The sequence below is a fragment of the Drosophila montana genome, unplaced genomic scaffold (genome assembly GCF_035044405.1).
Source record: "Drosophila montana isolate Dmon_TW-CO22-7 unplaced genomic scaffold, ASM3504440v1 contig_2581_1, whole genome shotgun sequence".
NCBI lineage: Eukaryota > Metazoa > Arthropoda > Insecta > Diptera > Drosophilidae > Drosophila > Drosophila montana.
Window position 1 is genome coordinate 898,846 of NW_026997444.1, and position 13,921 is coordinate 912,766.

Genomic DNA, 13,921 nt, shown 5'->3' on the forward strand with positions numbered 1-13,921 from the left:
AAGAAATAAGTTAATATTATGATACATACTTACATAACTGCGCGCATTTTAATAACATTACTAATAAAAGCCCTTTTAACAGTGCACCTTTTTACATACGAGTATATATGCATACATATATACCAACACATAAGCAATAATTCATAAAAATCAGTCTATGAGTGAGTTTAGCTCAATAGAAAGCGCTCAAGAAAACATGCATAAATTTATATGTACTTATATTTGTATATATGTACATGTATGTACGCATGAATTTGAATTAAAACCAAAAAAAAAGTGGTGCGATTCTGATGTCTGCCCAATTTCAAGTATAACACATCCAAAGCTCGCAATAATTAAAAAAAAAGTTAAATTACGCTGTATAAAATTGTATGAAGGGCATCGTTTTTGCAGAGCCCGCATCAACAACAGTCCAATAGCATAACAGACAGACGCAGCCGCCCTGCAATGAAAGGTTAACAGGGAGCAAAGAGCTTTTTGTGCTTATCTCGCTTATTTCTGCTACTTACTCTCTTGCTCTCACTGCGCACAAAAGACAAGCTTTTTCGGCACCAACACAAGCCCTGCCGTCGTATAAAAGCCACTGCTCACCTGATGCCGCGACTATTTGTAATTCACATTTCGTCGTTAGGTCGCGCAAGAGTTTACGGAGGTTTTAACCATAAGCCGATTTCGCCGTTACAAGTGTTTTGCATCAATTGCATCAATCAAAGTGTATAAAATATTAAGCTTGAAGAATAAATAAAAAACAAAATACGCTGTTGTTAAGAAATGTGCTTGAAGTGAACAAATTTAATCAAAACAATTACTCTCCTGGCTTTGATCTCAACGGCTGATTTATAACAAAAATATCCAACACAAAACCGCTTACTCTTGTCATTCGCATAGCCCGGGAAAGCTGTTGCTATAGCCTCAGAAAACAGCTGTCGAGGAATCGCCTGATTTTTAGGTATGTATTCCGCGTGCATACATCCATACAACAAGCATATGGATGTGTCCATGCATACACACATACACTCACACAGATATTTACGTACATACATGTGTGGGGAAAATGAGTTCTGCAAGAAAGGAGAGAGAATAACTGACCATTTTTTTAACTAGTTTAGACATTGACGATAGCACAGCTGCAAATAATAATTAAAAGTCGACAAAATGTATAACTTGAAAATTAACATTTGAAAGTTTTGAATGTTTTATTTTATTAATTATTATTATTAAATCAGTCGGCATTAAACTTTACTTTGTGCTTTCAGATGATTTGAGTTTTTTATGACTTCACTTTTTTAAATGGCCAGTCTAATTTAAGGACTGCCAAAAGACAATCATTTAATTATAATAACAATCATTTTTAATAATAAAATACAAGTACCCAAAATATTCACTAAAGCCTGCAGTCTCCAGGCCCAGACTAGTTATTGCGCCTTCATTAGACTTCATTCTTAATGTTTCATGTGCAAATGTACTTGGTAGGGTTTCGCATGCTAATTAATTAGATGGTTGATTTCTATGATTTCTGCATTAACAAAACAAAAGCAAAATTGATTGGAAAATTTCCAATCTACGCTCGCACAAACATTAAAATGTATGTATGTATGTATGTACATACATACTGATTCAGCTAACGGAACGTTTATGCACGCGACCAGAAAATGTCCGGACACAAGTACGCTTACATACATACATGCATAGGTATGTATGTAAATAAATAAATGTATGTATGTGTATATACAAAATTTGTCTGGAGATGTGCTATCAGTATACAAAACGAATTCGAGTTAATCACCCCATTCGCGCTTATCACTTGGCAATGAACTTGAAGCGCGCGCGTCGGACGACTCTGAGGAGAGGCTTTAGTGAGGTGATCAATAGCTGCAAATTCACAACTAAAATAAGTTGCAGTTTCCCAATAATCGATAAGTGCAAAAATAGCCTAAGTGTATAAATAAACAATATTAAGTGCATGGTGGCAGAGCTTGAAAGCAAATTTACCGTAAAGTAGCGGCAACAGTGCCAATTTCTACAGTGGCTAGCTATTATTGCTAACAGAAATTTTTTGTTTACATATCCAATGACGCAATTTTTGTCAGATGGAAACGCTGGAAATCAATAAACTCGCTGTAATTAATGTAAAAGGATATGTTATTGTCGCAATAAGCAAGGGAAAACATTATAAGCAAACAAAACGATAGCAGAACATCAGACGTCTCCAAAACTAAAAAAAATTCCAAATAATACTTAAACAAACATGGAAATCACGCCACCAATCTCGCTCTCTACAAATTGCTTTTGAACACGCGTCATGCTGATGTGAATACGTGTGTGTATGTGTGTGTTTGTTGCCGGCTGGCGGACAATATTACGACGAAAACCGGCGCGTCTCTTATTTGACTCTAGCATGCTCTCTCTCTCTCTGTCTCTCCCTCTCTATTTGTATTTATGTTCATACATACATATGTATTCTTATTCTTATGTATGTATGCTTGCTGAAAGTGCTCTTGCGGACTTTCTCGCAAATAAGCCGAACTATTAGGTTTAGCTACACTGACTTATTTCATTGTGCCGCTCTCATTCTGCACATCGTACGAGTTTTATCGGTAAAACGTGCCAAACGTTTTGGTATGGGTGAGCGTCAGCTGCGACCCTACTCTTGGAACTTCTAGGCTAACATATTTTTTGTTGCACTGTTAGACTGGTTGCACACAAAACACTAAGAAAAGCATATCTCCATGTATGTATGTGTATGTGTATTCATTCATACACACATACATATATATACTTGTATACATAAAGAAATAATGTTGCCGCACATTATTAGGCATTTAATAATCACGCCACAAGCAAGCTACCGCAGATAGCGAAAACCGTTGCACGCGCATCTTCTCCAGAAATCACCTGATTTTCAATTACTCGCTACAAATTCGTATGACTAGGCGGGTACTTAGCTTTCGAGGGAAAACATTTAAAGCTTTTCGTGAGCAACAGAAAATTAACAGTATTTTAACATAAATGTTAACGTAGCTCGCCATACCTGTGTATTTAGCCACCAGTGTACAAAATATACGGTGCTTAAATATATTTAAACCATATAAAACAGAAAGGTTAATAATATACATTTGCCTTGCTTACACAAATATTTAAGCATATACATATGTAATTATTATATGTACATATGTGCGTCTTGTGGATACAGTCCGCTCCCCTTAAATTAGACACCCTTCAATCTGTTTTCTATTTAATTATTGGTCTGATTGAAAGTTAATGTTACAATTGTATTTCGACCAGAAAGTTAATTTAATGGCAAGAGCATAAACATTTTTAGCCAAAAACTGGCTAAATCAGGGCCCAATTTTATTCTACTGTGACACTTAAACTAAATATTTTAGAGAATTTGAATTATTTTTGTGTACGATTCGAGTATATAGACTGTTAAATATATTTGTACGAACAGAATTTATCCTAGCTTTGATAAATTGGAGGACAACGGTTGAATGAAAGTTAATTGTTTACCATCCGTGAAAATTCATCTGATACGTGATTTACATTCTTCGAAAAATTCATCCTTTTTGAATTGGCAATGCGGGTCAAAGGTTGATTAAGCGAAGTTTCGGGTTTAATCATATTCGAGAAGATATTTAAGAAAATTCCACATGTGCAAACTTGCATCTTTTATGTTCACCATCGAATCAGTTTCAAACTCGAATTTAAAGTTCTTTGTAAAAATTTGTTTGACACTTCTTTCGGCAAATCTACCGCTATATAGTTGTATCTAAACTTTGAAGCACAAAACCTGCCATGGGCTAATATACATATGTACATATATATGTCGTTGGCCGATGTCAACTGTGATCTTAAGTACATGTAACTAATGTCTGGCTATAATTTGTGTAATTTTGCAGTCGCTAGAAGCTGTTAAGAGCCGTGGATCAGCAAACTGTTGCAGTCAAGGATAGTAACAATTGCACCCCCCCTGTACAAAATAGCGGGAAAAGTGCACGCGCCCTCCGTCGGCGACGCCGTCGCAATAAAAAGCAACAAAATTCAGGCCAACCTGACGCCCTTGAGGAGCCAAGCGCGCAGATAACACCGAGCACCTCCGATTGGAACCGTGCCACGAATAATAGACCCTTAACAGCCAACAAAATGCCAGCCCGTTTTGCCGAAGAAGTGATCACAGCCGAGCCCGCGACGCATAATGCCCCCCAATTGGACCTGGGTGGACACTATGCGCCGCGCCAGCAGGTGCTGAATGAAGAGGTTGCGATTACTGGATTCTCTGGCCGTCTGCCTGAGAGTTCAAATATCGAGGAATTCAAGCAGAATCTGTTCGATGGCGTCGATTTGGTTAATGATGATCCCAGACGCTGGGAGCGCGGTAGGTGTCCATCTTATATTGTCCATTTAAGAACGTTTACAAGCATCTCTTTTCGCCACAGGACTATATGGACTACCCGACAGGATGGGCAAAATCAAGCAGGTCGATCTGGAGAATTTCGATCAGCAGTTCTTTGGCGTGCACCAGAAGCAAGCCGAGTGCATGGACCCCTTGCTGCGCATGTTGCTCGAGCTGACGCACGAGGCAATCATTGACGCCGGCTTAAATCCTACAGATTTACGCGGATCTCGCACTGGTGTATACATCGGAGTATCGACATCAGAAACAGAGCAGCATTGGTGCTGTGATCCGGACCGTGTAAATGGCTATGGATTGACGGGCTGCGCTCGTGCCATGTTCGCCAATCGAATTTCGTTTACCTTCGACTTCAAGGGACCAAGCTACAGCATTGACACGGCCTGCTCCAGCTCGTTGTACGCATTGGAACAGGCTTTCTCCGATATGCGTGAGGGCAAGATCGACAATGCATTGGTCGCTGGCGCTGGCCTTATTCTCAAACCCACGATGTCGCTGCAGTTCAAGAGGCTCAACATGTTGAGTCCAGATGGTAGCTGCAAGGCCTTCGACGAGTCCGGCAACGGCTATGTACGCTCCGACGGCTGTGTGGTGTTGCTTCTGCAACGTACATCGGTTGCCAAACGTGTGTATGCATCCATTTTGAACGTGCGCACGAACACGGACGGCTACAAGGAACAGGGTATCACCTATCCCATTGGCAGTATGCAGAACCGTCTTATACGCGAGACATACGAGGAAATTGGCCTTAATCCCAACGATGTGGTCTATGTGGAAGCTCACGGCACCGGCACCAAAGTTGGTGATCCACAGGAGGTTAATTCCATCACTGACTTCTTCTGCAAGAACCGTACCACGCCCCTATTGATTGGGTCGGTTAAGTCCAACATGGGTCACTCCGAGCCGGCCTCAGGCGTTTGCTCGGTAGCCAAGATACTGATCGCGATGGAGTCTGGTGTGATCCCCGGTAACCTACACTACAACAAGCCCAATCCTGATCTGTACGGTCTGCTTGATGGTCGTCTTAAGGTGGTCGATAAAAACTTGCCATGGAACGGGGGCATCATTGGCCTAAACTCCTTTGGTTTTGGTGGCGCTAACGCTCACGTAATTCTGAAATCGAATCCCAAGCCCAAGACCATAACACCACGCAATGGAGGACCTAAGGTTGTGATTGCTTCCGGCCGCACCTTCGAGGCCGTACAACAGATGCTGGAGTCCGCCGCCGCCCACACTGACGACGATGAATACCTGCAATTGATTAACGATATTCACTCAAAGCCCATTCCCCTGCACTATTTCCGTGGATACAGTGTGGTGAGCAACAAAGGATCGTTGCAGCGCGAAGTGGTGGAGTTCAGCGACGACAAACGCCCCATTTGGTACATCTATTCCGGCATGGGCAGCCAATGGGCCAGCATGGCGAAAGATTTGATGGAGATTGATGTGTTTGCCAAGAGCATTCAACGCTGCGCCGATGTTCTAAAACCCTTGGGTGTGGATTTAATTGAAGTGCTCACTCGGTCGACGGATAAGAGCTTTGAAAACATTCTCAATTCGTTCATCTCGATTGCCGCCATGCAGGTGGCCTTGACGGATCTGCTTTCCTCACTAAATATCCATCCGGCTGGCATTGTGGGACATTCAGTGGGCGAACTAGGCTGTGCCTATGCGGATGGCTGCTTTACGCCCGAACAGACTGTGTTGGCTGCTTACTGGCGTGGCAAGAGCATCCTAGATACGCAGTTGCCAAAGGGCAAGATGGCTGCAGTGGGTCTGAGCTGGGATGACGCGCACAAGCTCGTGCCCAATGATTGCTTCCCTGTCTGCCACAACAGCGAGGACAACTGCACAATTTCAGGACCCGAGGCTTCCATCGAAGCGCTGGTAGCCAAACTGAATGCTCAGCAAATTTTCGCCAAGGCTGTCAACAGCAGCGGCTACGCATTCCACAGCAAGTACATCGCCGATGCAGGTCCCAAGTTGCGCAAGAGCCTGGAGAAGATTATTCCCAACGCCAAGAACCGCACCGAGCGTTGGGTGAGCACAAGCATTCCCGAGTCGGCCTGGACCACGCCCATTGCCAAGCAGTCATCAGCAGCCTACCACGTGAACAACCTGCTCTCCCCTGTACTCTTTCACGAGGCGCTGCAACACGTTCCAAAGAATGCCATTTCCATTGAAATCGCACCGCACGGCCTGCTGCAGGCCATTCTGAAGCGCGCCCTTGGCCCGGATGCCACCAATTTGAGCCTGGTAAAACGCGGACACGAGAACAATGTGGAATTCTTCCTCAGCAACGTGGGCAAGCTGTTCGCTGCTGGAGCTCAGCCACAGGTGTTAAACCTGGTACGTCCCATCAGCTATCCTGTGGGTCGCGGCACTCCAATGCTGAACTCCATGGTCGGCTGGGACCATACGCAGAAGTGGCTGGTGGCCAAGTTTGGCAAGGAGACCTCTTCGGGTGAAACCATCATCGAGATCGATCTGTCCAAGGAGGAAGACTCCTTCCTAGCTGGCCACAATATCGATGGACGTATCCTGTTTCCAGCTACCGGATATATGGCTTTGGCCTGGATGACATTTGCTAAAATGCGAGGTGGCGAGTTCGAAAAAACTCCCGTAGTCATGGAAAATCTGGTGTTCCATCGTGCAACTATTCTCAATAAGAGCGCCGTAGTCAAGTTTGGAATTAACTTCTTTGATGGCACAGGCAAGTTTGAGATCTGTGAAAGCGGCAGCCTGGCTGTCTCCGGCCAGATCAATATTCCGGAAAGCATCGATAGTGAGGAGCTTCCCTTGGAACCCCAGACGCCCAGTAAGGTAGCCAAGCAGCTGGCCACCAACGATGTTTACAAAGAGTTGCGCCTTCGCGGCTACGATTACAGCGGCATTTTCCGTGGTATTGTAAGCTCGGACACCTATGCTTCCAGTGGCCATTTGCAGTGGGTGGAAAATTGGGTTAGCTTCATGGATACCATGCTCCAGTTCAGCATCCTAAGCAAGAACTTGCGCGAGCTGTACTTGCCCACGCGTATAGAGAAGGCCGTCATCAATCCACTCAAGCATCTGGAGCTAATTCAAGGACTCAGCAAGGAATCACAGACAGATACTGGTCTACCGGTCTACTGGTATAATGATATCAATGTTATCAAAAGTGGCGGAGTCGAGCTCCGTGGTCTTAAGGCCTCACTGGCACAGCGTCGGCCGGGCACCCAGAACCCACCCACACTTGAACGTTACTGCTTTGTGGCCAACAACAATGCAACCGAATTGAACGAGAATACCGAAAAGGCTCGTCTGCATGCTCTGGACGTGTGCATTCAACTGATCATTGAGAACTCCGGTGGTGCTGTGAAATTGAAGGGTGTCGAGTTGGCCAATGGCCGCAATCCCGATGTGCTCACGGCCAACCACTTGCTGCAAATTATTGAAGGCGAGCCTTTGCTGACCGGCGATTTGGCTGTTGTTACTTCCAACAACAATGAGGAACTCATTGCGAGCGCCCTGGGAGATTCTGGTGTACGCGTCGTATCCAAGGATGTGCTAAAGGAGCCTGTCGAGCAGAATTGCCACTTTGTATTCGGCATCGACGTGCTCTCTCGACCGGATACAAAGATCCTCGAAAACAGCATTGCCAGCATTCGCGACGGCGGTTTCCTCATATTCGAGGAAGGTCTGACTACGTACTCGAAGACTGGACGCGCACTTTTGGAGAAGTTCGGTTTCGTTGCCGTGCAAGAACAGACGCTGGGTGGAACACGCGTTGTCGTACTGGCACGGCATAGAGTCGACCTGAAGTCGCGTAAATTTGTGGTCGTACAGGTCACAGAGAAGAACTTTGATTGGGTCGATGACCTTAAGGCTGCCCTGGCCACAGCGGCAACAGAGCAACAATATGTCTACGTGGTCGGCCAGAACGAGGAACTGTTTGGAGCAGTCGGCCTGATGACATGCATCAAGAACGAAAATGGCGGTAAGCTGGCACGTTTGGTATTCGTACAGGACCTTGTATCCGAGAAGTTCGCCCTGACCGCGCCGCTGTACCAAAAACAGTTGGAAAAGGATCTTGTTTCGAATGTACTTAAGAACGGCAACTGGGGTACTTTCCGTCATCTTAAACTGGAGACCCAACAGGCCACCCTACAGGTCGATCATGCCTATGTTAATACTCTAGTCAAGGGCGACTTGTCCTCTCTGAAGTGGATCGAGGGCGCCAAGATCGACAGCACAACCAAAAAGGACTTTGAAACCTGTACCGTTTATTATGCCCCCATTAACTTCCGTGATGTGATGCTGTCTTCGGGTAAACTTGCCGCGGATGCTCTGCCGGGCGACTTGGCCGAGCAGGACTGCGTTTTGGGCTTGGAGTTTGCCGGTCGCGATACCACCGGACGCCGTGTCATGGCTATGGTACCGGCTAAATCTTTGGCAACTACTTGCCTTGCCAGCAAGCGCATGATGTGGCAAATTCCCGAAAAATGGACCATGGAGGAGGCGTCGACGGTGCCCTGCGTTTATGCCACCGTCTACTACGCCTTGGTTGTGCGTGGACAAATGAAGAAGGGTGAACGTATCCTTATCCATGCCGGTTCCGGTGGCGTTGGTCAGGCTGCCATTTCTGTGGCCCTACACCATGGCCTGACGGTCTTCACTACGGTGGGCAGCAAGGAGAAACGTGAATTTTTACTGAAGCGTTTCCCCAAGCTGCAGTCACGTAACATTGGCAATTCACGTGACACATCGTTTGAGCAGTTGGTTATGCGCGAAACAAAGGGACGCGGTGTAGATCTCGTACTGAACTCACTGTCCGAGGAGAAGCTTCAAGCGTCTATCCGCTGCTTGGGTCTCAATGGACGTTTCTTGGAGATTGGCAAATTTGATCTGAGCAACAACAGTCCATTGGGCATGTCTGTGTTCCTGAAGAACACATCGTTCCATGGAATTCTGCTCGACAGTGTAATGGAGGGCGAAGAGGACATGCAGAACCAAGTGGTATCACTCGTAGCCGAGGGAATCAAAAGCGGCGCTGTCGTACCTCTGCCCACATCAGTGTTTAATGACAAACAAGTGGAGCAGGCCTTCCGATTCATGGCCTCGGGCAAACACATCGGCAAGGTGGTCATTAAGGTGCGCGACGAAGAGGACGGCAAAAAGACTCTATTGCCGAAGCCGCGTCTGATCAACGCTATTCCCCGCACCTACATGCACCCGGAAAAGAGCTATATACTTGTTGGTGGCCTAGGCGGTTTTGGCTTGGAGCTAACCAACTGGCTGGTTACACGAGGAGCCCGCTATATTGTGCTTACCTCTCGCTCTGGCGTTAAGACTGGCTACCAGGGACTCATGATACGTCGCTGGGAGGAGCGCGGCGTTAAAGTGGTAATCGATACGAATGATGTGACTACAGCTGCAGGAGCCAAGAAATTGCTGGAAAGCAGCAACAAGCTGGCTTTGGTCGGAGGCATATTCAATTTGGCTGCCGTGCTGCGGGATGCTCTGATTGAGGACCAAACAGCCAAGGACTTCAAGACCGTGGCGGATCCCAAGGTGACGGCCACAAAATTCTTGGACCAATATTCGCGCGCCATCTGCACCGAGCTCGACTACTTCATCTGCTTTTCGAGCGTCTCGTGCGGTCGTGGCAACATTGGACAAACCAACTACGGCTTGGCGAACTCTGCCATGGAGCGCATATGCGAACAACGCCAAGTTAGCGGATTCCCCGGCACAGCAATCCAATGGGGCGCCATTGGCGACACCGGCTTGGTGCTAGAGAATCTCGGCGATAATGACACTGTTATTGGAGGTACACTGCCCCAGCGCATGCCGTCTTGCCTGCAGACCATCGACAAATTCCTGCAGCAGCCGCATCCCGTGCTGGCGTCAATGGTGGTGGCCGAGAAGCGCAAGTCTGATCAGTCCGCCGGCGTTAGTCTTATTTCAACCATATCGAATATCTTGGGACTGCGTGACACCAAAAACATTCAAGACGCCTCTTCGCTAGCCGATTTGGGCATGGACTCACTCATGGGAGCGGAAATCAAGCAAACACTGGAGCGCAACTTTGATATTGTTCTCTCGACGCAGGAGATTCGGCAACTAACTTTTGGAGCTCTGAAAGAAATGGACGGCGGCGCCGAGGTGAAGCCCACTGCAAGTTCAGCTGATGCGTCTGTTAGTGAGCCTGCCGCAAAGTCCATGCCTCCATCGCGAACAGCCAGTCCAATGGGGGATGGTACACAGGTGGTTTTCACTACTGCGCTGATACCCACAGAGGAAATTGTGCGCCTTGAAACTCAGGCACCGGCAAATAGCACACAGAATCCGATATTCTTTATTGCCCCAATCGAAGGCTTCGCTACAGCGCTGGCATTGTTGGCCAAAAAGCTCGAGGTGCCTGCGTACGGATTGCAATTCACCAGCACCGTGCCCTTAGACTCCATAGAGGCTGCAGCTAAGTTCTACATCAAGCAGCTGCGTACGGTGCAGTCAAAGGGACCCTACAAGCTGGCGGGCTACTCCTTTGGCTGTCTGCTTACCTACGTGATGGCCGCTATACTGGAGGAGACCAACGAAATTGCGAATGTTGTCATGTTGGATGGCGCGCCGACCTACGTCAATTGGTATACGAGCAGCTTTAAGCAGCGATACACCGTCGATGACAACAACAGCAACCAAAGCTACGGCCTGGCTTACTTCGGTCTTGTGCTAGCCAACATCGACTATAAAGCTGTAAGCATCAAATCATATATTTCCAATCAATAACATACTCATGCTCTTAATTGTCGTTATTAGCTGGTCCGTTTGCTACTGGTGATACCCACTTGGGAAGAGAAACTGGAAAAGTTTGCTGAGCTCCTCAGTGTTGAAATAACCCAGCCGGTGGAGACTGTAAGTACAGATTTTTCTATTGGCTTTCTGTTTTTAATTTTCAATCTCTTCTATAGATCAAAACGGCTGCGAAACTTTTTTACAAAAAGCTGGAGTTGGCCGACGGCTATACGCCAAAATTGAAACTCAAGTCAAAGGTGACACTGGTCAAGCCAACAGATAACTCTGCTAAAATGGATGAGGACTACCGCCTTAAGGAGGTGCGTTTAAAATCAAAAGTAATTCTAATTCAAACCTAATTTTGTATTTCTTTCATTTAGGTTTGCATAAAGCCTGTGGAGGTGCACACTGTCGAAGGCAATCATCGTACTTTCCTTATAGAGGATCAGTCCTTGGTGACAATTCAGAGTATACTTAAGCGACTTTTCAACTAGAAACCTTCGCTACATTCCAAAGGCAACACGCACACATTAGCATATATAATACTCATGCTCTAATTAGTCCATATTGTAGCTATGGAAGCTCTCTATTTTTCCCTCTTTTTTTTTATAAGGAAGTGCACAGCATCACCACAAATTACATTACAGCACAAGCTAGCACATTTAATAATGAATTTATACTATTAAGCTAAAAAGAATATATTCAAATTATTTTAACATGTCCAACAGTTTAACAAGCTTAGCATCATTTATAATTTATGTACTAACTGCCGTCTTGCAACGCCTGTGGACACAAAGGTCCAAAAATTAATCCACATGAGTTGCGATTCTGGGCAGTTGATTCTACTAAAATCTTTACTTACGTGTAAACATGAGAACAAACGGAAATAGATTCAAATAACCAAATATAAGCGTGTAACTATAATTATATGCACATCTATCACATGCTTTTTTAGTTTTAATTTTTAGTTTTAAGAACGAACTCAGATGTAACGAGCTTCATTCCTCGAATTATATATAAATTAATATATATAAATAATTTATATATATTTATTTATATATATGTGCAGTCCTCGATATTTATCTCCAAAAATAAATAAAAAATTGTTGTATTGATATATAAATATGCTTACAAAGTTATCACTCATGATTATTGAGGATATATATACATACTAACGAGTAAATAAATATAACTTACAAATTATTTGGTAGCTTATGAACTTGATCGAATGTATTTGTTGGGGGCTCATTTTGAGGTTCCTCGGAATTTATTATCCTAGCTTTTCCTTTTTAATGTCAAAATTAATGACAAATTAAAATTAAATAAAAAGGAGAGATTTAGAAAGCATATAATAATTTGTATGTGTGTGTGTGTGGGGGCGTGCATGTGTTAGTGTATGCACGCATTTATGTATATATGTATGCATGCATATTTGTTTTCTAATACCAAAGGCAGACCAAGCTTAGTCGCTATGCTGCAAATTTAAATAAAACGAATTTCTACCAAGTGCTCTCCTCCTCGATTCTCAAGAATTCAAGTAGGCTCTGCAGTTTTTGCATGCTTAGTTTAGCTAGTTTTGTTTTTGTTGTTTTTTGTGTGTATGAAGGTATGTATGTATGTACATATGTAGGTATGTATGTATGTATGTATTTTTGCATGTATGTATGTATGTATGTACACATGTATGTATGTACATATGTATGTATGTACATATGTATTCGTACATGCACGCATGCATGCATGTTTGCATATATGCAAAACAAACATGCATACCATATATTTACAAACATGCATGCATATGTATGCAGACGCATAAAAACATACATATATGTATGCATGCATATATTTTTATATGCAAAAATGCATACATAAATGTATATATATTTGTATGCATGTTTGCATATATTAAGGTATCCGAACATGTATTCATACATGTACGCATGCATGCATGTTTGCATGTATACAAAACAAACATGCATACATGTATGCACAAACAGGCATATGTACATATATATGGAAATTTTTTCGTATAGATCCTTGCAAATGAATTTGAGCGCGAAACGTCACCAAATCTTTGACCCCCATTTCCACCAAAGAGTAATGTATTTGTCGAGAAGTGTGAAATGAATTTGAACAAAGATATTTGAAATAAAGTTTGAGGACGATCGGATGGTTACCAAGAAAGTTTCATGCAAACGTTTTTCGCGGTTTTTCCACACATGCGATTGGAATTTCCCGAAACCCCGTCTTAACGTGCACCTACATCACATTAGGTAACTACAGTGAAAATTTCAGCTTCCTAGCTGTACGGTTTAGGCTGTCAGTCAGTCAGGACACACAGTTTTATATATAGAGATAGAATGCGTACATAGTAAATGCTTTATAAAGTTGAACATGTCTCTTTCTGCCCACACACATTTGCATAACCTTCTGACTTATACATTTTATAGGGTACCTATGGCTACAAAATATTACAATCTTTAATGGAAAAAAGTTTAGCAGACGATTGCTGCTCCTTTTGCTCTGACAACTGATAAGCAATTGATAATCAGCCATTGCCCGCGATTTATGACCCAGGGGTTTTTAGTCTTATTGGGAAGCCTTCTCTTGTTTTCGCGCATGTCAGATCGGTGCGCTGTAGAAACCTGTACTATATAGATGTGTCGATGTCTGAATGTAAGCAGCAGCAGCAGCAGCAGCTGACCACTATTAAGATCGCTGAAGAAATACACTTAC

General features: G+C 44.1%; 1 protein-coding gene and 1 long non-coding RNA gene across 2 annotated transcripts; one reads left to right on the forward strand and one right to left on the reverse strand.

The window, feature by feature from the left end:
- Positions 1-7: 7 nt before the first annotated feature.
- LOC135428924 (uncharacterized) lies at positions 8-1,911 on the reverse strand. The gene is made up of 3 exons (XR_010436347.1): positions 1,373-1,911; positions 510-1,061; positions 8-442 (listed from the first exon to the last, which is right to left on the reverse strand). It is a non-coding gene; the product is annotated as an uncharacterized LOC135428924 (long non-coding RNA).
- Positions 807-12,388, forward strand: FASN1 (Fatty acid synthase 1). Its single transcript, XM_064683050.1, has 6 exons — positions 807-949; positions 3,900-4,375; positions 4,437-11,146; positions 11,210-11,305; positions 11,362-11,505; positions 11,566-12,388. Exons 2-6 carry the CDS (start codon positions 4,144-4,146, stop codon positions 11,677-11,679), a joined length of 7,296 nt encoding a protein of 2,431 aa, XP_064539120.1. The 5' UTR covers positions 807-949; positions 3,900-4,143; the 3' UTR covers positions 11,680-12,388.
- The last annotated feature ends 1,533 nt before the right edge of the window (positions 12,389-13,921 follow it).